The sequence below is a fragment of the Schistocerca serialis genome, chromosome 1 (genome assembly GCF_023864345.2).
Source record: "Schistocerca serialis cubense isolate TAMUIC-IGC-003099 chromosome 1, iqSchSeri2.2, whole genome shotgun sequence".
Taxonomy (NCBI): domain Eukaryota; kingdom Metazoa; phylum Arthropoda; class Insecta; order Orthoptera; family Acrididae; genus Schistocerca; species Schistocerca serialis.
Window position 1 is genome coordinate 308,018,792 of NC_064638.1, and position 22,573 is coordinate 308,041,364.

The 22,573-nt window shown below is 41.9% G+C and overlaps 1 protein-coding gene across 1 annotated transcript in view; it reads right to left on the reverse strand.

Annotated features, from left to right (window-relative positions):
- LOC126469251 (F-box only protein 9) overlaps positions 1-21,895 on the reverse strand; it is an 83,861-nt gene extending 61,966 nt beyond the window's left edge. The window contains exons 1-2 of the mRNA XM_050096617.1: positions 21,731-21,895; positions 21,379-21,543 (exon numbers count right to left, since the gene is read on the reverse strand). Of these exons, the coding sequence (XP_049952574.1) occupies positions 21,379-21,543; positions 21,731-21,733 (168 nt within the window). The 5' untranslated portion in view covers positions 21,734-21,895. The remainder of the gene's footprint in view (positions 1-21,378; positions 21,544-21,730) is intronic.
- Between the last annotated feature and the right edge of the window lie 678 nt (positions 21,896-22,573).

Genomic DNA, 22,573 nt, shown 5'->3' on the forward strand with positions numbered 1-22,573 from the left:
ACCTGCTTAGCCAACAGGCAGGTGATGTTTATGAAACCTGTATTGTCAACACAAAAGATATGTCATCTACTATGCATTTAAAGTCTTGACTGCAACATAATGGAACAACAACTGGCTAATTAACTGTTTCAGTTGATTAGTAACCATCTGTAGATCTAAAGATGCTTACTAAACGACTGAAACGTCTTATCATCTTGTTGTACAATACTGTTTGTGGAAATTGCAACACCATGAAGGAAACGCACAAACTCAAATAATGTAATACTCCTGGTTACGTACATGACACATGACAAATGATTACCTTTTCAAATCGGTACATGTCCTTTGAGTCCTACTGTTCAGTACATCATGTGGCCATCATGCACTGCAATTAGAGCTGTTATACACCATGACATTGAATCAATAAGGTTTTGAATATGTTCCTGAGAGATTTCCCTCCATGCAATTAGTATCCAAGCCCACAAATCTGTGACACCAGTTACTGGAGGACCGTGACGCACCAGGTGCCGACCAACCATATCCTAGACTTGATCGATGGGCGATATGTTTGGCGAACATGCAGGCCAGGGAAGCAATGGTACCCATCGCTCTTCGAAGAAGGCCTGTACATTCCTCGCAATATGTGGCCAGGCATTCTTCTGTTGAAATATGGCCTGTCGAGATGCCTGAAGCAGGGGGAGTACTTCAGGCTCTGAAGCAGGGGGAGTACTTCAGGCTCCACAACCTCCGTTAGGTACCGGTTGCTGCCCAATGTGCCCGCAATATGTACGAGGTGAAATCGGTTGTTGTAACCAAAGGTGCCCCAAACCATCTCACCTGATGTTTGTCCACTATGCCGCTCCACAATGCAGCCCTCCAGGTTGCGCTAACCACGGTAACGCTGGACACATATGTGGCCATCACTGTAGGACACGTTGAAGAGGGACTCATCCGAAAAGATTACATGTTGCCATTCAGCACTCCAGTGATGGTGTGCACGTGCCTGTTGCAGTCAGAGGAGCTTGTGGTTTCTGGTCAATGGAAGCCGGCGTAATGGCATGTGTGCAACCGGTCCAGCTTGCAGCAGACAGTGACAAACAGTCGATGAAGGCAAGTTCACATCTGTTGCAGTGCTCCAGAGACGTGCCAACACTGTAGATGACGCTGTACAGTCCGTAATGGCCATGCAGACAGACAAGATGACGGTCATTCCATGCTGTGGTCATGTTCCGTGGTCCAGTTCCCGCTAGTCGCTGCATACAACCTTCCTCTATACACTGCTTCCATACACGCATCACTGTCGTAGCAGCATGCCCTGTGCGAGCAAAAACGTCATGAGATGACAACCCCGTTTCCCGAAGACCGATCATTCTGCCCCGTTCAAACTCGCTCACATGCCGGTATGTTTCCCTTTGATGTCCACGAGGCACACTGGCACTTACTGTATTGTTTCCACCTTGTGTGACAGCTCTTCACCGACTGCACTAGGCGCAACACCAACCCTGTTGGACCCACACGATAGGGCTCTGCTTGGCCTACGTGTACCCCACCTGGCTGCAAAACTTATCATTTATTGCTTGCACACCCGTCGCCACTTCCACCAAGTGTGGCGCTATTCAGGTAATTCCTTTTTGGTGTTGCACTTTTCACAAATGGCATTATTGTAATAAAGCCATTTGATATATGATATGATTTGATTTCAATACAACGACAAAACAACAGTGTTCCAAGCCCCCTGTTCCCCACACCAAAACTAAGTTTATTGTGCAGTATCTCTTCCTGTCATTCTAGAAAAGCCAACCACTACCCTTAAAGGGTAGTAGGAGCCCCTTTACTAGATGCCTGTTAGTCACAATTTATTAATCAATGACCCAAATAATTTGTACCTTTTGGCCACCAGTTTTCACACTGTAAGAACAAATGTGGTGCAGTTTCATCCCCCCTAGATCAATTCCATTAAAACTTTTATTATATACATTACTGTATTTTATGGACTGTAATACGCACTTTTTTCTTCGAAAAACTGCCTCGAAAATTCAAGTGTGTCTTATACTCGAAATTAATATAAAGATGTCCAGAGTTTGATTTAAATTCCTGCAATGGGCCATTAAAAATGGCCATATATTCAATGCCGTGGGAAACCTCCCTCTATCTGACAACATTTGATTCAACTGGTATCAGGAGTGCACCTATGCAACGAACATGAGTTACAGGGATTCACAAGCTTGCTAACACTGTCTCCCTTCTAACCTGCCATCACAAACCCAGAACACTGTCCAGCCTCTGATGCATCACTGCAGTCTATAATGCCAATGAACTTGAATTGAAAGTGATTTGTGTTATCGGTAACAGCAAAATATTTTTTTCTGTAGTTAGTTTCATAATGGAAAAAATAGAAGTTTTTCATATGATGTGAGCTATAAATTGAGAGTAATACCTTATGCAGGAGAACATAGAAACAGAGCAGGTGAGTGGAATTTTGGCCCTCCACCAACAGAAAAAGCATTCACAATTGACGGGATAGGAGAGGAGAACTGAAAAAATGAGGAAGATTAAATGTGCAAATACAGGACTGAATGCAGAATGGCCAAAACTGGACGACAATGTACAGAAATGGATCTAAGGAAACTACCAAAATGGCATTGGAATTAACACAAAAATGATTCAAATATAAGCTCATAAGCTAGCACTACAGTGGAACTTAACGGATTTTAAGGGTGGAATTGGTTGGTGGTACAGGTTTATGAAGTATCATTGACACAGCATGTGAACCAAAACCAAAATATCTCAGAAAATGTCACAAGAATAAGAAGAGAAAATACTATCTTTTCATCACTTATCACTTTATTATTCAACATTGAATGAAAGCCAGTGTGGAACTAAGCCAAATAGTGAATATGGACGAAACTCCTCTAACATTTGATCTTCCACGTAAAAAAACTGTTGCCATGGAAGGCGCTAAAATTGTAACTATAAAAACAAGTGGACATAAAAAATGCACTACACTGTTGTCCTTTCATGTTATGCTGATGGTACTAAACTTAATCCAATGGTCATTTTCAAGTGCAAAACAATACCAAAACCTTCTGAAATACCACCACGTGGTTGTGTTCACATATATGACAAGGGTTGGATGGACAAGGCTGTAATGAAATTATGGATTAACAGAGTGTGGGAGAGAAGGAAAGGTGCTTTGCTGAAGAAGAGTTCTGTTCTTGTACTACATCAGTTTAGTAGTCATTTGAAAAATTCTGTGAAGAAGAAATTGATACAGGAAAATACAGAGATTGCTGTTATTCTGGGAGGACTTACTTCAAAAATTGCAACCTCTTGATGTCGTGATAAATAACCATTTAAAATGTATATGAGTGAGGAATGGAAGAAATGGATGATGGATGAAATTCAATAATCAAACAAGTGTGTCTGTGGATAAAACAGTGGTGATCTAGAGTGAGAGAAGACATTATTATTGAATCATCCAAGAAGTGTGACATCTCTCTATGGCAGTGAAGACCATCTTCTACGTGCAGAGGACAACAATGATGATGATGAGGAGGAGGAGGAGGAGAAGAAGAAGAAAGTTAAGATGATTTTCGGCGATTTTAAAGGTCAGTTTGGTTTTGTACACTAACATTATTTTTTTAGTATGCCTTTACAGTCTAATAATAAAAGTTGTAAAAATGTCGTCTTTTAAAAAAAATTCCTTAAAAATTAAGGTGCATCTTTAAATCTGTAGTGACTTATAGTTCATAAAATATGGTATAAGATTGCTGTCCCCCTCTCAACTGACAATGTCAGTCTCAAAAGCAATTATTAGCTAGATGATTAGGAGTGACCCGACAAGGTGGCAGAAACTAAGGGAGAAACAACACCTACTGAACACTCCAGTTGATGGGAAAGGAAAAGGGGCAAACAAAGAGGCAAAAGGAACTTTGGTGTGGCAGGAAGAGTAAAGAATAAGAGGGGAGAGGAAGGGAGTGAGGGACAAGAGCAGGGGGCACCTCAGAGGCGCTAGGCTCAACAGGGCACTGGCACCACCTCCGACCCATCCCATTCCCCACACTATACCATGATCATGACACAAGAGGGACACCAGAAAGAACACAAGAAAAGGGGAAACAAATTGCCACATAAGACCAGACAAAACTTTGGGAAAAGGGGAAAGGGGGTGGGGGGTGGGGGGAACATGGCTGGTGTGCACACAAGGCCGAAGACCACCCAAACCAACACCAATGCTAACTGGGGGTAGGGTAAGGGGAGTGGCAACCAGAGGAGAGGGAGTGGGAACTTGCATGGGAGAGGAAGAGGAGATGGGGGCATACACAAGGCGAAGACAGCCATTTTCCTGAGGACCCTCAGTGTAGGATAAAGTATCAAAGGACTTATTCACTCCTGTATCTTTTTATACATTTGGCAAACTGGCAATTACCATATGCAGGCAGCCAAACACAGGAATTCCCCCAATGGAGTGGGCATTCACTTTCACCCCATAGTGTGCGTGCTGTACAGCAGGAAGCCGTGCCCAAACTGCAAACACCAAAAACACCTCATGGGTGACAGGACGTACGGCTTCACATCACACTAATAAACTGTAACCTTGACCTTCTCTTTGAAGGTATCTCCTCAAATGCTAGAATAAAGATGCCAGTACCATCACCTCATCGGTCCAGATTGGACACACTGGAGAATGAACCCAAACCATACTCAAAAACTGATGAGGAGTAATGGATACCAGGATGTCACCAAGATGGCAACAAGCATGGAGGGCCACGGATTTGGTGGAAGAAGTGGAATTCAAACCCCAAAGGGGGACCAAAAAAAAAAAAAAAAAAACACCAGGAGAACAAAACTGCATGGGACAGCAGGAATTGGAGGATAGCCAGGCTGAAGAATGCAAGGACACAGAGAGTGGGAAGGAGGCAGCACAGGAGAAGTAAAGAGTACAGGGAGGCACAGGGAAGGGAATGCAGCTTGGGATGGAAGAAAGGCTTGCAACAGCTTGGAGCCCTATGTGCGCCACGCACATATTCAGGAAAGAGTTGTGAGCCTCCTGGTGGTTGTGGGGTGAGGTCTTGCAAATAACAGATATGTCATCAGTTGTATATAGCCCTTCAGATGCGTTAACAGAAGTGCAGTAGAACCACTGCCTACACAGATCAGGTTTGTTATGAGGAATGCTTCTTTCTCATGTTCTTTTCAGTCAAATTCATGACATTTTCAAAATAACACACGAAACTTCACGACAAATGAGTAAAAAATCAGGACACAGCAGAATTAGCTTCAACATAGGCTTAATAAAAATTTATTTTCACACATCCTATCACTGATGAGGTTAGACTTGCTGGTATTAAGCTGTAAATTTTAGTGGTGCATATTTAAGAAGCACGTACAAGAGAGGCTAACAGATGTGGTTTTTATCATTGACAGAGCTTTTACTGTTTCTAACTTGAATCTGGTTTCTTTGTCTATCCACAGAGATTTAATTATAGAAAACACCCTTTCGATATATGCATTAGAATCTCAAATAGCTAGTGAAAACCAAACAAAGCTTCTAGTATGTATCAGACCAGGGCTTCCCAATCTTTTCAGCTGGCAGACCCCTTCTTCAGTCGAAAATCCATGGCAGACCCCTAGTCAGTCAAGAGCTAAGTAAACTTAAATTTCAGAGTGAAATCCATGGGAACTGAATGCTTCTTAATGCAAATGCCATGTTCCCAATGCCCCCCCCCCCCCCCCCCCCGAAGTATCAATAGTCTTGGTTTAGAGATGAATGAAAACAACTTGAAATTAATTATCCAATTAGAATTCCCACTGTATCCAGACACATACTAGTGGATTTACTCCCTTTGTTCAACACACTACAGCCTGATTAAAATTATTTGGTAATTGACATTTCACATGTTGAAGATGCCTTCCTCCAAGAGCTATCGTCACATCCAAACTGTTCACTGTTGACAAGCTGCCGCTTGTGGTCCATTCACTTTCACTGTTTGGCTACTGTTGTGTAAGGAGCATGCATATTTCGTAACAGTCGTGTGTGTGTGTGTGTGTGTGTGTGTGTGTGTGTGTGTGTGTGTGTGTGGTTTTTCATGAAATCCAAAGAAAAATGTTCAAATGTTTGTAAAGTCTATGGGACTTAACTGCTGAGGTCATCACTCCCTAGTCTTACACACTATTAACCCAAGTTTAACTTCCGCTAAGGATAACACACACACACACACACACACACACACACACACACACACACACACACACACACGAGGGAGGACTCGAACCTCCAGTGGGAGCAGCCGCGCAATCCACGACAACATGGCGCCTTAGAGTGCGCGGCTGTGAAGAAAAAGAGGCAGACCCATGATTCGGGATACAAACACATCACGAAAGAAAAGAGGCCAAGGAATTGCCTTTGAAGGACTATTGTGACATTTGTTGAGCAATGTGTGGGAATACATTCACCCAGTTTACATGCATTACCAAAACCGGATTTGTAAGCCGCTGTTCCAGTTCTGCTTTTGGTTGGTCAGGTAAACACTTCAAAATCGATTCTGGAAATCTGCTTTTATAAAGCCGTTTTCCAGTTCCACAATCGATTTTCATGCCCATGTAAACAGCTTGGAAAGTCTAGTTATTTTTAAGTCTTTGCATATCTACTGAACAGCAGCTGTCTGTCAATAGCCGGCACCTAGCAGATGGCATTGCAACAGTGTACTGTCAGGTGGTAGCTGGCAACTGGCAGGCAGTGTGGCAACAGTTTAGCCACAGCTGACAACTTCAACTACTACTTGGACACTATATAGCGGCAGTCAGCCCAGACTGTAAACAAATTAGGAAAACAAACAAACAGACACTCTTATTTCTATATACGAAGACAAAGCATTTCACAGAACATAAGACTTTTTTTCTCAATGGAAATGATTCTGGCAGAGGAGGGTTACCTTTTACAAGGTGGCACGTGAAAAGTCCTCATTTGTTTACACTCTCAGCCAGTTGCCACAATATAATGTGAGAGTAATAGCAAGTAATTGTAATTGAAGTATAGGCATATAGGCAGGCCAAATTTTTAACTGAGAGGATGGAATATATTATAAAGAAAAGAAATTAGCTTTAGAGATAATTTTAATTTTTGTAACAAAAATATCAATGTCAATAGAATTCAATTAATAATTATTTTGTAAATAATAGAAGACAGAAACAAATTCCTACAGAGTTATAGTTCAGGTACGTTCACTGAGCATCTATGAAGAAAAATGCTTTCTTCTTTACTATAGATGACTCTGCAAGAATAATAATGGAATCCTAATGTGATGGTTGAGGGTGCTTCTGCTGACACAATTTTGAAAAGTTGGGTTCAATTCTTGACAACTGGAGATGGATGTCTGGTTCTGTATCTAGAGAGCTTCGGTATTTAGTTTTGTGGGCAGCATAGATCGAGAATGCAGATTCACACATGTATGTTGTGGCAAACGGAAGAAGTACATGTTTTGCTTTTTCAACAAGGGGGTAGTATTTCTTGTTATCCAAATGAATCCAAAAGTGTGAGTAACCGTCAATGTCAAAACTTGATTTCAAGGTAGGGTCTGTGGAAATTTCTATCAAGAACTCATATTCATTTGATGATAGAATGTTCGGCTTTCTGGATACAGTGAATGGGTTGATCACCCATTCGTATTTCTGCAGCTTCTCATCTTCAGCTGTTGGGAAATAATGCTCCAACAATGACATCAAGCTTCGGAGATGTTTCAGGATTTTATGAAACAAATTCTTCCCAAGCGCCAATGTTTTGTTTTTCAAAAACTCCTTGAGAAGAGGAAAACACTCGACCTCCCCCTCCTTGACACTCTCTGCCCAAAAATTGATTTTCCTCTTGAATGTTCGAACTTTGTCAATAGCAGTGACCTTTCTTTCACTTTGCCCTTGGAGTGAAATATTCATTTCGTTCATTTTGGAGAAAATATCTGACAAATAGGCAAGTATACACTGCCAATTTTCATCATTAATAAGGTCTGCTAATTTGGTGTTATGCTCCAAAAGCAAAGCTAAGACTTCTAATCTTAATCCGTACAACCAAGAGAATGCATTCCCATGTGAGAGCCACCTCACTTCTGTGTGGAGAAGCAGGGAACGATGAAGGCTTCCCATATTTTCACACAGTATTGTGAAAAGTCTTGACTTCAACGGCCTTGATTTTATGTAGTTAATGATTTGAATGGATTCATCTAAAACTTTCTTGAACGAAACAGGCATTTGTTTTGTAGCTAAAGCATATCTGTGGAGAGTACTGATGCAATTCTTGGCATTTTCTTTTATTTTCGTTATTGCTCCGACTGTAGAACCCGTCACAGCTTTTGCACCATCTGTGCACACATCTATGCAATTAGACCAGAAACTTCGTTAGTCCTTAAAAAAATCATCCAATAGATGGAATATTTCAGCACCTGTTGTGTTGGCAGGTAGTGGTCTGCACAATAAGAGGTCCTCCTCAAAACATCCAGAATATTCATAACGGACAAAAGCCAATAGAATTGCTAATCCTGCAACATCAGTGGATTCATCTATCTGCAGAGAAAATGAAATGTGTTGGATGCGAGAAACAAGAGTGTCTTTCACATCATTTGACATATCAACAATGCGTCTCTAGACAGTATTGTTTGATAATGGCACCGAAGATACAAGCTTTACTGCCTTGCGCCGGCCAGTGTGGCTGTGCGGTTCTAGGCGCTTCAGTCTGGAACCGCGCGACCGCTACGGTCGCAGGTTCGAATCCTGCCTCGGGCATGGATGTGTGTGATGTCCTTAGGTTAGTTAGGTTTAATTAGTTCTAAGTTCTAGGCGACTGCTGACCTCAGAAGTTAAGTCGCATAGTGCTCAGAGCCATTTGAGCCATTTACTGCCTTTTCGTCTAGCATGCAAGAAACAATATCATTAACACAGGGCTTTATGAGAATTTCTGCAATGGTATGAGCTTTGCCTGTTTTTGCCACTTGATAACTAACCAAGAATGAAGCTTTTAATGAATTTTAATTAATTGTTTTTGCATTCGTTTTCATGCAATGCTGAGAAGCAGCTAGTTCAGCACTCTTCCTTTTGAAAAAATCGATGTCTTTAGCCTGGAAATCCGGGTGAGTACCTTCAAATGACGGTGCAATTTAACTGGAACCATTGCACTGTTCGGAAGGACTCGCGCACAAATTACACACTGAGCTTTACCCTCCTTTGTCTCCATAAAGCCCATTTCCAAATAGCTTTCGTTGTACTTATGCTTCTTGGTTATTCCACTTCCACAAAAATTTCCTGTCATCATTCACTAACACTACTAAGATTAAGTTCATGACACTATATTTTGCCAAACTATACAATTCCTGAACACTAATCCAGCTTTTGGTTTGATTTAGGGCTATCCACTCCATTGGATGAAGGGGTTCCAGAAATTGTTCACACCATTCACAAATATATCAAATGCAGCTCTTTACTTCCCAGCTCACAAAACTGCTGGTTTATGTATATGTCAAAAATCTTTCAGATTTTCCAGCTCCTTATTTGTAAGGCAACACATTTATTTTGCCTGAAGCTTCAATTGTAGTTAAATTTTCTTTTCCAGTGCACTAAATACTGTTGGAGATACACTTAACTAGATTCAAAGAACTGAACAGTGATGAATTACAGCAGAGTTTCAAAAAAGTTCTTCGCTGTGATAACACGCTTCACAAGGAATGGAAGCTAGGATTTTAATGCTTGGATAGCATTAATGACTTTTTCCAACAGTTGGTAGAAGAGATAAGCACCTAGCTGTACTATGATCTCGAAGTTCCTACTATACTCCTTCAGCGAACTCACAGAATGATTTTAGTTTTTCAATATGAACAGCAAAAATATGGAGCTGTATAGTAATGGGTAAGCCATTTGTAGCAGTCTGAATAGCGTTTTGTATAATATGAGCAGGGCAGTCAACACCTAAAAATCCAACTTACATGAAAACAGTTTTTCCTCTCCTTTTCTTTTCTCTATAACCAGCGTGTATGTTGCCAGATGAAATTGCTATAACCTTTTTCTTAAGCTCCAACCTTTCCAATACCTCTATGACATATGAAGTCAAATGCTCTGTGCTTTCAACACCAAAGTTCACAAACTCCAACACTATATGATCTATAACACTATCCGGATCGAAAAATCTAAAATAAACTATTAACAGTGAAATAAACTGTGCAATCATGTTTGTGATAATTGATTTGGTTTTTGTCTGCAAGTATGACAACTTCCTGTTGAACAGTGATTTAATTATGACAGCTGTGCAGTCTATGGACTTGAAATGCTGGTTTCGCACCACTGTGTGACATGCAAGTGTGACTCATTGTGCCGAAAGTTGCTTATCAATATCTGAAACTATCTTTATCGATAATTAATTATCAATTTTTGATCCTTAAATTGACAGACTTCATGTGAGTTACATCACAAACTCTACACTCAATATTCTCACCATGTCCATTAAAAACAAGAATTCTACCAGTGTCCTACTATTTAGTTTGCACTTGCATTTTCTCATGATGAACACAGGAAATATTTTAAAGTTTATCAAAGCCACTGCCATAAGCACTGCAAATGTTAAAGCTACTGTACAACAGCACAACACACTGAAGTTAGACCATGCGCAACTGCTTACAAGAACTCTGTACCATTGAGTTTCTCAAAGAATCATTATATTATATTGAACTTAACAATCAATACAGTTTAGTTTTTTTCTTCTGGATGAAGCACAATGCCTAAATTCCGTTTTCAGATGCAGAGACATTTTGCCAGAAACTGGTACAAAAGGGAACCAGAGGAATGCTGAATTCATTTACAGTGTGTTACTCATAAAACATCAACAAAGTCGAATCATTAGTAATGCAGACACCATTTCAGAAAGGCTACAGTAACATGTAAAATGAAGAATTCATTGATGTGCTCTTATTTTTGGGCAAATGTCACCAAAAGGCATCAACTGCATTCAAACAGTAGGCAGAACAGTGTCAAGTATACACTGTCCGATTCATCTAACCCTCATTAACACCATAAAATCATTTCCTGAGACTGGACGCTTTGCACTAAAAACTGTCAACAGCTCATGATCTAGCAGTTAGTGTTGCTGATTCTTGATCATAGGGTCCAGTGTTCAATTTCCAGCCGAGTCAGGGATTTTCTCCACTCAGGACTGGGTGCATGTAGTGTCACCATCATCATCATCATAATTTCATTACCACTGACATGTAAGTTGCCGAAGTGGCATCCAACAAAAAGACTTACAACAGTTGGCCAAACTCTCCAGAAGGGGATGCCAGTCAAACATGGCAATGCCAGTCAAATATGGCATACACACTTTTCATTTTTCACACCATAAAATATATGGTAGTGAATTTCAACAGTGTTTGGAATGCTGCCATTTGGTTCTCCAGCAAGACAATAATTTTGTGGAAAAAGTATTGTTTCTGGGTTGCCGTAAGTTTCCCTACGTGAAATTCTCTGATATTTCCCTGATTTCCAGACAAGTTTTAGTATTTTTCACTAATGAATTTTGAGATCTCATGGATAAGTAAAGACATAAGTTGACAAAAAATGTAAGGACTTATGTATTTCTCCCCCCTGTGAGCAAAAATCTTAAGTACTAACATCAATATCCTTTGTAATTAACTGTTTTTAGATGGGGAAAGCAAGCCAAACGGTATATGTATTTCATTAAGACCAATGTTGTTATTTTATTTCAATAAAACAAAACACATTCGGTGACAAAAACATGCATTTCACTGGAGTCACAAGAAAGATTTAAAATACCTCCAATGATTTCAGAAATAACCTCAGAAAAATGTAGGTGCCTGGAAATAAGTGTATGAGGCACAGAACAGTTGTGAAAACCAACACTATTGGTGACTACCAATAAAATGTTGATTCTACTATGTTCGTTATTGTTGGTTATTACCCACTGTATTATGACTATGATTTTTCTTTTGAGAAATGTATGAGTACACTGCATACAAACTGCCAGAGACTGCCACAAATTTCTTTTCCTTATCATCCATACTTTCATATATATAAACTACTTTTGAGGTGCCAAAATGTACTTGAATAAATAAAATGTCGCATTGTACAATGTACTTGCTAGCCTCTGGCCTGCCGAGGAGCACAGCAGTCCTAAGTCCATGGATAAACCACAAAAACCCACCACATTATGCCATCACACACAAACAGACTTGGACTGGGGTAGATTAGTGAGACTGGATCTGACAGGCACGCCCTGCACATTCGTGAGAAACAGTGGGCTTCAGATCAGCAGGCCCGATCCATTACAGATACCCACGCAAATGGCCTGCGGTTTTGGCCCGTCGTGGAAGTCCACTCATGTGGACTGCTGCTATTCACGTGTCACAGACACCATGTTGATGAAATGAGATTGCAGTGATCAAACCATGCAACACATAATTTGCACAAATACTCTGAGAATCAGTACTAATGAGGATAGGTATCTGTAATAACTTCAAGTTGAACAAATATATTTCAAGGAAGACGCAATACATGAAAGTCATAGATCAAGTAAACAGAGTAAGATGTGTGTACACTTTAACAGTCAAATCATAACTGAGTCCAAGTCTAGCAGCCGCTGGCTGGCTGGCCGCTTAGGTGGTGGTGGTGGTGGTGGTGGTGCTGCTGCTGCTGCATGGCTGGCAGACAGAGCCGCATGTAGAGGACGCGCATAACTGCGTGGCGGCACTTTGAAAGATCGGCGAGTCACAACACTTTTCCCCCCTTTGAATTTTGATGGAGGTGGCCTGTAGATTGCTAACGTCCATAGGTGTTGTTTGACTGGCCGTAAAGTCTTGAGGAGGAGGCTTCCCGTACGAACGGAAGTGTCCCCGATGATAACGGGTTGAGATGACAGGAGACGTGGGGGTCGAATCTGCTGGGGACCCGTGCACCAATCTGCCCGTTGCAGCAAGTCCGGTTGTTATAACAGGTGACACGGGTGATGTGTCCGCGTCCATAGGAGAAGGAGGCGAGTAGAGTTGCTCCGACAGATGATGGTCATCTGGTTCCTGCATGGGCACGTCTCCTGGTGGCGTCAGTTCTTGTGCTGGCACCAATATGATGGTGAGAGGACTGCGTTGTGAGTAATGAGACATTCCAGTATCCCAAGTGTCAGGTCGAGCCGAAGGTGGTGTAGAGGCATCCGGAACAGGCGTTTCTGGCTCACGAGGCCGAAGCTGGTCCAAGTGACGCACTGCAACATCCGTGGCTGTCTGAAGTAGCGTGCGGGGCTGTCGGCCATGTAAGAGCTCAGCCGGGCTGTGGTCGCCCATGGGGGTGAAGCAAGAAATTGGAGTAGCACATCATCAGCAGAAGAAGTCAGGAGTATCCTCATCTGAGACTAAAATGTGCAGACCAGTCATTCAGCCTCACCATTTGACTGTGGATGGAACAGAGGGGTCGTGACATGCATGACGCCGTGACGGGCACAAAAATCCGCAAAATTGAAGAGGCAAATTGCGGACCATTATCAGTAACAAGAGTAGAGGGAAGCCCTTCCAAAGAAAAAATGCGAGCTAGAGCATTGGTGGTTGCCACGGTGGTAGACGACGTGCAACGGACAATGAAAGGAAAGTTAGAGTAGGCGTCAATAACGAGAAGCCAATAAGTACCTAAAAAAGGTCCCGCAAAGTCAGCATGAATACGCTCCCAGGGCTTCTCAGGCGAAGGCCACGTTGACAAAGATGACTTCGGGGTGGCGGCCTGTGATGTACAAAGGCTGCAGGCAGCGACCATGTGTGCAATTTCAGAGTTGATGTCGGGCCAGTACACGTGACAGCGCACCAGAGATTTTGTGCGAGAGACACCCCAAGTGCCCTTGGTGAAGGAGGTGCAAGACCGAAGCACGCAAAGATGCAGGTACCACAACACGCGGCGAAGCATTTACGGTGGAAAGGAGGATAACACCATCCCTAGCCGGGAGGCGGTAACGCAAAGCGCAGTAGTTCCGCAATGTATCAGAAGTCTTAGCGGACGGACGATCTGGCCAACCCTTCTGAATACAGCATAAAACCCAGGAGAGGGGAGGGTCAGAACCCATAGCAGCCACCAGCCGGTCCCCGGTGATGGGGAACCCATCCACAACCCGCTGCTCGGAAACATCCAGGTGGAAACACAAAAGTTCATCCCTATCGAATGCCAGATAAGGACCCATGGGAAGGCGAGACAGTGCATCAGCATTCGCAAGTTGAGCCGTCGGCCGGAAATGAAGCTCATAATTGAAACGAGACAAGTAAAGAGCCCAACGCTGGAGGCGGTGTGCAGCCTTGTCGGGAAGTGACGTTGATGGGCGAAACAAGGAAACAAGTGGTTTGTGATCCATAACAAGATGAAATTTGGATCCATAGAGAAAAAACACCAAACTTACAAAGAGCATAAATAATGACGAAAGCTTCTTTTCCAATTTGAGAATACTTTTGTTGGGCATCCGTGAGCGTTTTGGAGGCATAAGCAATGGGTTGTTCTGAACCGTCAGAAAAACGGTGCGCAAGGACTGCACCGACCCCGTATTGATGGGCGTCCGTGGCAAGAACAAGATATTGGCCAAGTGAATAAGTAGCCAGGCACAGGGCCTGTTTCAGCATAGCCTTCAATTTCTGGAAAGCCGCATCGCATGACGCGGACCAGTGAAAGGGCACGTTTTTATGCAACAGGCGATGCAACGGCTGAGCCACCGAAGCAGCAGATGGTAAAAACTTGTGATAGTATGCTATTTTCCCCCAAGAAGGCCTGCAGTTCATTAACAGATGTAGGGCGAGGAAGGGCATCGATCGCAGCGACAGTTTGCCGAAGCGGACGAATACCATCCCGAGAGAGTTGAAACCCCAAGTACGTGATAGATGCCTGAAAAAATTTTGATTTCTGATGATTACACTTAAGACCGGCAGTCTGTAAGACGTGAAAAAGTGTGCGGAGATTTTGAAGATGTTCATCAGTGGTGGAGCCAATGACAGCAATGTCATCGTGGTAATTTATACACCCAGGGACAGTGAGCAATAATTGTTCCAAGAATCGCTGAAAGAGAGCAGGGGCGCTGGCAACACCGAATGGCAATCGTTGGTATTTATAGAGGCCAAAAGGAGTGTTAAGGACCAGAAACTGCCGGGAAGCAGCGTCGAGAGGAAGTTGATGATAAGCTTCTGACAGGTCAAGTTCAGAAAAATACTGGCCTCCAGCAAGTTTAGTGAACAATTCTTCAGGTTGAGGCATAGGGTAAATGTCGATACGGCATTGAGCATTTACAGTGGCTTTGAAATCGCCACAGAGACGAATATCATCATTTGGCTTAGCAACGACAACGTCAGGAGAGGACCACTCACTGGTAGTGACAGGAAGCAAGATCCCTGAAGCAGCGAGACGATCCATCTCCTGTTTGAGCTGATCACGAAGGGCCACAGGAATGGGCCGAGCCCAAAAAACCTTAGGCTGAGCAGTGGGTTTAAGCATGATATGAGCTTCAAAGTCATTTGCACGGCCTAACCCAGGAGAAAAAAGGGATGAAAATGTCGTCGACAAGGAATCCAATTGAGCATAAGGAATAGCATCAGAGATGATACTGACAGAGTCATCTATGGAGAACCCAAAAACGCGAAAGGCATCGAAACCAAAAAGATTCTCCGCGTTACTATGGTCGACCACAAATATGGGAACAGCGCAAATGACAGATTTGTAAGATACCTCAGCATCAAATTGTCCCAAGAGAGAAATCTTGTAAGTCCGTAATTGCCTAGTGACAGGTGACAGGATTGGAGAACCCAACTGAAGATAGTCTGAGAATTAATGATAGTGGCAGCAGAACCAGTATCCACCTGCATGCAAACATCTCGACCAAGTATTTGGACAGTGAGGAATAACTTCCCTGAAAGGGAATAAGTAAAATTTAAAGACAACACAGAATCAGCGTCATGTTCATGAACATCATGTATCCGGTCAGGTTTGCAAACGGATGACACATGCCCCCTTTTTTTTCCATTTGTGGCACACGGCCCAACATTGTGGACAATCTTCTCATGAATGTTTCGTAAAACACTGCAGACATGAAGGAAGTTGCCATGGATTTTGCTGCAGTTTCTTAGAGGTTTGTTTACGGTTAGGCCGAGACTGTGCTTGGGAGCGTACTGCGGCCACGTCGGCCGGGGGGTGCATGCCACACGCTTCGTCAACATCGCACAGAGGTTGTATTTAACTGGCGTCGCCCCATGCCTCTATTTGCACTCCAGCGGCGCGAGAAATTTCAAAAGACTGAGCAACGGACAGGACTTCATCTAGAGTCGGATTTGCCAACTGAAGGGCACGTTGCCTAACTCCTTTGTCGGGCGCCGATCGGATAATAGCATCCCGCACCATGGAATCGGCGTAGGATTCTTTGTGAACTTCAGTAACAAACTGACACTTTCTACTGAGGCCGTGAAGTTCAGCAGCCCAAGCACGATAGGATTGATTCGGTTGTTTTTGACAACGATAAAAGGCAACACGAGAGGCTACCACATGCGCTTGCTTTTGAAAATAGACGGACAGAAGTAAGCACAGACAAAGACGCAGGATCTTTAAAGGAACCAATTGCAGCAACAACCGATGCATTTGAGGTGAAGTCCATGAAAGGAACAGAGACTTACATGTATGTTTGTTCGTTCGCGACATGAAATGCAATGAAGTGCTGTCGAAGACGTTTTTGTAATCACACCAGTCTTCCGCCGTCTCGTCGTAAGGAGGCAAAGTAGGAAGAGACAACAACAAGAGACGCCCCACATTTGATGCTGCGACGAAATCACGAATCGCATTTGTGAGAAGCGTTTGCTGTTCTATGAGACCTTGCAATAGTTGCTCTAAATTAGCCATGGAAACATGTGGGTCAACGATGGAAAAGAAAAATCCCATCCTCGTCGCCAATTGTAATAACTTCAAGTTGAACAAATATATTTCAAGGAAGACGCAATACATGAAAGTCACAGATCAAGTAAACAGAGTAAGACGTGTGTACACTTTAACAGTCAAATCATAACTGAGTCCAAGTCTAGCGGTGCTGGCTGGCTGGCCGCTTAGGTGGCGCTGCTGCTGCGTGGCTGGCAGACAGCACCGCATGTAGAGGATGCATGTAACTGCGCGGCGGCACTTTGATAGATTGGTGAGTCACAATAGTATCAGCTCACAGTAAAGATGATCGCTGAGCCACAGGCAGGTGTGTAGAAAAGACAAACACACTCTCACAAGTAAATTTGTGGCTACAGCCTTTGTCAGAAAACACACATTCACTCAGACACAACTTGTGCATACGACCGCTATCTCTGGCCACTGCATCAACAGTCTCTTGAGATTCATCCAAACAACACGCATCCCTCCATCTCATTGGCAGCTGCTAGGCTAGCGGCAAGAAGTGGCAGCACTGACTGCAAGCTGAGGGGAGTGGTAAGAAGGGGAGAAGCAGTAAGAACGAGGGAGTAGGGAAGCGGCACCCAGCCAGCAAGGATGCAAGACATCTCAGTAAACAAACGATTTCATCTACTGAGATAAAAATGAGACTTTCCCAGTGTTTTTTTTTTTTTTTAATTTCCCTGATATTTCCCTGACATGCTTGAAATTCCCTGATGTCCAGAACTTGTGGCAACCCTGTGTTTACTAATGACATCACATTGTAAATAAAGGGAGAGGAAATTTCAGAAATGTGCACTACTTATCAACAGTAAAGTGCAGTGTACCATAATCAGATAGCACGTGATCTACCATTATTTATTGATGATATGTTACATGGGCAAAAGTACACATATCTTCTGATAAACACTTTACTCTTCTTACCAGAAAATGTGCCCTTGAAAACTTGCTCAACGATGTGGCTCAACAAGATGAATGTCCTGCCTACAGTTCTTTGTTAATAAGAGATACATTAAACTGCCTATTCCCAAACTGGTGGGTAGGAAGAGTAGTCCTATTCAGAGGTGTCCAGCATGATCATCTGACTGATGCCCTCAGACTTTTTACTTTGGGGTCATGTAAAGCAACAAGAGGGTCCAATGACTGTAGAGGACGTGAGATAATGAATGAGTGCTGCTTGTAACATGATTACTCTAGATGTGTTGACAGCACTGAGCTCATCAGTGATGCAGTGTGTACATGAGTAGTGTCATGCAAATGGCTCTCACTTTGAACATACTCTTTAAAAAATTCTAAATGTGGTGGCACATGATAATGTCTTCACTGTTTTTCATACACAATATTTAGTTTCATTTATCTTACGCATTTTTTAATATATGGTTTTTTACCAGGGTCCAAATGATATAGTATACGTAAAACAAAAAGAAGAAATAGTGGGAAGAACATTGGGGTCAGGCTACAACCTTGTCTCACTCGCTTTTCAACTAGCGCCTCCCTTTCATGCCCTTGGACTCAATTAACTGCCATCTGGTTTCTGTACAAGTTGTAAATAGCCTTTCGCTCCTTGGTTTTACCCCTGCTAACTTCAGAATTTCAAAGAGAGTATTCCAGTCAACACTGTCAAAAGCTCTCTCAATGTCCAAAAATGCTATAAATGTAGGTTTGCCTTTCCGTAACCTATCTTCCAAGGTAAGTCATAGGATCAGTATTGCCTCACATTTTTCTACATTTCTCTTGAATGCAACTGATCTTCCCCGAGGTCTACTTCTACTAGGTTTTCCATTCCACTGTAAAGGATTCGTGTTAGTATTGTGCAACCATGACTCAGTAAATTGATAGTCTGGTAATTTTCACAATTGTCAGCAACTGCTTTCTTTGGAATTAGAATTACTACATCCTCCTTGAAGACTGAGGATGTATCATCTGTCTCACACATCTTGCACACCAGATGGAAGAGTTTTGTCTTGGCTGACTCTCCCAAGGCTATAGGTAGTTCTGACAGAATATTTTGTACGCCCAGGGCCTTGTTTCAACTTAAGATCTTTCAGAGCTTTGTCATATTCTTCTCACAGTATCATATCTCCCTCTTATCTTCATCTACATCCACTTCCCTTCCTATAATGTTGCTTTCAAGCTCATCTCCCTTGTATAGACCCTCTATATACTTCACCCACCTTTCAGCTTTCCCTTCTTTGCTTAGATCTGCTTTACCAAATGAGCTCTTGATATTCATACACCTACTTTTATTTTCCCCAAAGGCCTCTCTAATATTCCTGTAGATGGCATCTATTTTTCCCCTAGTGAAACATGCTTCTATATTCTTAGATTTGCCATTTAGCCATTCCTGCTGAGTAATTTTGCACTTCTGTCAATTTCATTTTTAAATATTTGTATTCCCTTTTGCCTGCTTCATTTGCTGCATTTTTAAATTTTCTCCTCTGCTGCCTTCAGTATTTCATCTCTTAAAGTGACCCCTTCACTTCCTACTGTATTCCTATACCCCGTTCTAGTCAGCCATTCTATAATGCTCCCTCTGAAACTCAACAACCTCTGGTCCTGTCTCCTTAATTTCCTATCTTTTTCCAATTTCTTCAGTTTTAATCTACAATCTATGATCAATAAACTGGGGTCAGAGACCACACCTGCTGCTGGAAATGTGTTACAATTTAAAATATGGCTCCAAAATCTCTGTCTTACCATATACAATCAATTTGAAACCTTCCAATGCCTACAAGTCTCTCTCATGTATACAACTGTCTTTCATGAGTCTTAAACCAAGTGTTAGTTATGATTAAATTATGCTCTCTGCAAAATTCTATCAGGTGACTCCCTCTTTCATTCCTTCCCCTTAGTCCATATTCACCTACTATTTTTTTCTTCTCTTCCTATTACTGAATTCCAGTTCCCCACCATAATTAAATTTTCATCTCCTTTAATTATCTGAATAATTTCTTTTATCTCATCATATATTTCTTCAATCTCTTCATCATATGCGTAGCTAGTTGGCATAACCTACACCTCCATGATCCCTATTTGATTTTGTATTTATAGCCCCGTGTTCACCTGACCATAATATCTGTTTCTCCTACCACTGAAATTCACTAATTCCCATTATATCTAACTTCAACCTACCCCCCTTTTTAAACTTTCTAACCTACTGCCCGATTAAGGGATCTAACATTTCACACTCCAATCCGTAGAATGCCAGTTTTGTTTCTCCCAATTATGACACCCACCTGAGTAGTCCCCACCAGGAGATCCAATTGGAGGACTATTTTATGTATGGAATATTTTCCCCACGAGGATTCCACCATCATTTAACCATGAAGTAGAGCTACATGTTCTTGGGAAACGTTATGGTTGCAGTTTCCCCTTGCTTTTAGCTGTTCACATTACCAGCACAGCAAAGCCATTTTGGCTGAAGTTACAAGGCCAGATCAGTCAATCATCCAGACTGCTACCCTTGCAACTACTAAAAACACTGCCTCCTCTCTTCAGGAACCATACCTCTGTCTGGCCTCTCAACAGATAATATTGTCGAGGTCCGCAAACCATCCCACCAATGGTAAGGTCCATGCTTCACATGCGGCGTAGTACATAAGCTAAGTAAAGTTTATTGCCTTATTCTGATCACAACAAAGCCTCTTTTCTATTAAACATATTTCTTTGTTCTGGAATAGTCCATTATCCATTAAAAATAAACGAAGCTTTTGGCACTAGGAAGTGTGGGGGGGGGGGGGGGGGGCATTTCAGCACACATTACACACTGACATGTGGATAAATATGTCAAAGTGGTTAACAGCTAGTTTTTAATAGGACAGCTAACACACCAACAATCAAACTGCTCGTTTGTACTTTCTGTTCCATTCACAAGTGCTGTGTCACTCAGCACCGCAGGAAGCAATTATCACTGTCAGATGCTGGGAGCCAATAATGTAACTAATCCACATTAATTTTTGTGTGTGATTTGTTTCTGTATATGGCAACCTCATGTTATTAAGCAGACTTTAACAAGTTAAAAACAAGTGCGGAAGAATTATAAGATTCTTACAATCATGCAAGGGAAACTCAATACTTCATGTTACAAAGAAGGGTTTCAATGTATCGAGTATATAACTGTACAGCTGCTGTTACTGCAGCCATGCTGTGAGTAAAGGTCACACACACACACACACACACACACACACACACACACACACACACACACACACACACTCTCTCTCTCTCTCTCTCTCTCTCTCTTCAGGTTAATAAAACATGAAATGTAGCAACAATTTACGTGCTGCATATTTGTGTGCCACATTCATTATGTATTTGTAATAAGTTTCCACATATTGACAAATGCGCTATGAGAGTTGTACTAAATTCTCACTAACCTGGTGGAACGATCATCTATTACACGAAATTACTCCATATTGTCTTCATAATCATAAATACTGTAAATTAAGAACAGATCATATTTGACATGAAAATAAGTACCTCATCATTGTTGTTCGTGAGGCTAGAAGAAGAAGGTTCTTCCTGCTCCTCACTCTCCTCGCTGGCACCACCCTGTCCTGCTCCTGATGGGTTACTCCCCCCTGCAGAAGCTGTCGATCCTGTAGTACTTCCTGAAGATGATCTCTCATTGCGGTGAGCGTCTGACTGAAAGAAATAATTTCTGTCACTCGCATACATATGTCATTTACGGAACACATCGGGCGACACTTTGTTTAAAAAATATTGTACTGTTTACTAACAATATTCACTGCGTAATTACAGGTGATTACATGTTTAGCTTCTTCACAGCAATACAGCAATTATTTCAAACGAATACTCGCTTGTATCTCACCATTCTGCTTGGTTTTTGTACAGACGTCAATTCAGGGAACAGATTCTCGGTCAGAAAATCTTATAACAGATTCAAAATATTTTCTTGCCATAAACACAGCAGCCATGCTTGCTACTTGCTAGCAAAGCACAACTTCAGCAGACGCTTCACGAAGACGATACAATCAAAGCTTTCAAGGAAAATATGTGGAATGCGCAGCCATGATCGTGCTACGACGTGTACTACTATCTATTTTTTCCCTCTAGTGTGCGAACTACGTAATTAACAATAAATTCGTACATTAAAATGCGTCTAAATTTAAAATATCAGAAAATGTTAAGATTGTAGATAAACCAGTCCCTTTTATTGAAGAGTGATCATCCATAGTCGTTGTAGACATTAGCACATAATTTTACAAAACACTTCAGCAAATAACAACGAAGGACTGTATTAACTGCATACATAATAAATAATTTTTTTCGGTTTATATTTCCATCTAACTCTTTTAGAATATCAGAGCGTCCTGCGAAATTACAAATTCATTTCCGGAATTGATTTTGGAGGCTTTATATGACCAACCAGAAGTGGTATTGGGGAATCGGTTTACGAAATCCTGTTTTGAGAGATCCGTATAAAAATATCCTTTATAACGTGAAATCCGAAACACGTATCGTTTCTGAAAAATCGTCACACCATTTCACATATGAATCAGGGTTAAAATGACATATGTCCGCAGTACGAACGGAATTCGATCCAGCGACCTCTCTGTTTTCCAATAACACTCTTTAACAATAGAGACCACCAAAAATAAGGGCTGTTACTTATTTTTCTTTATTCAACTTATTAACGCAGTCTAATGTACAC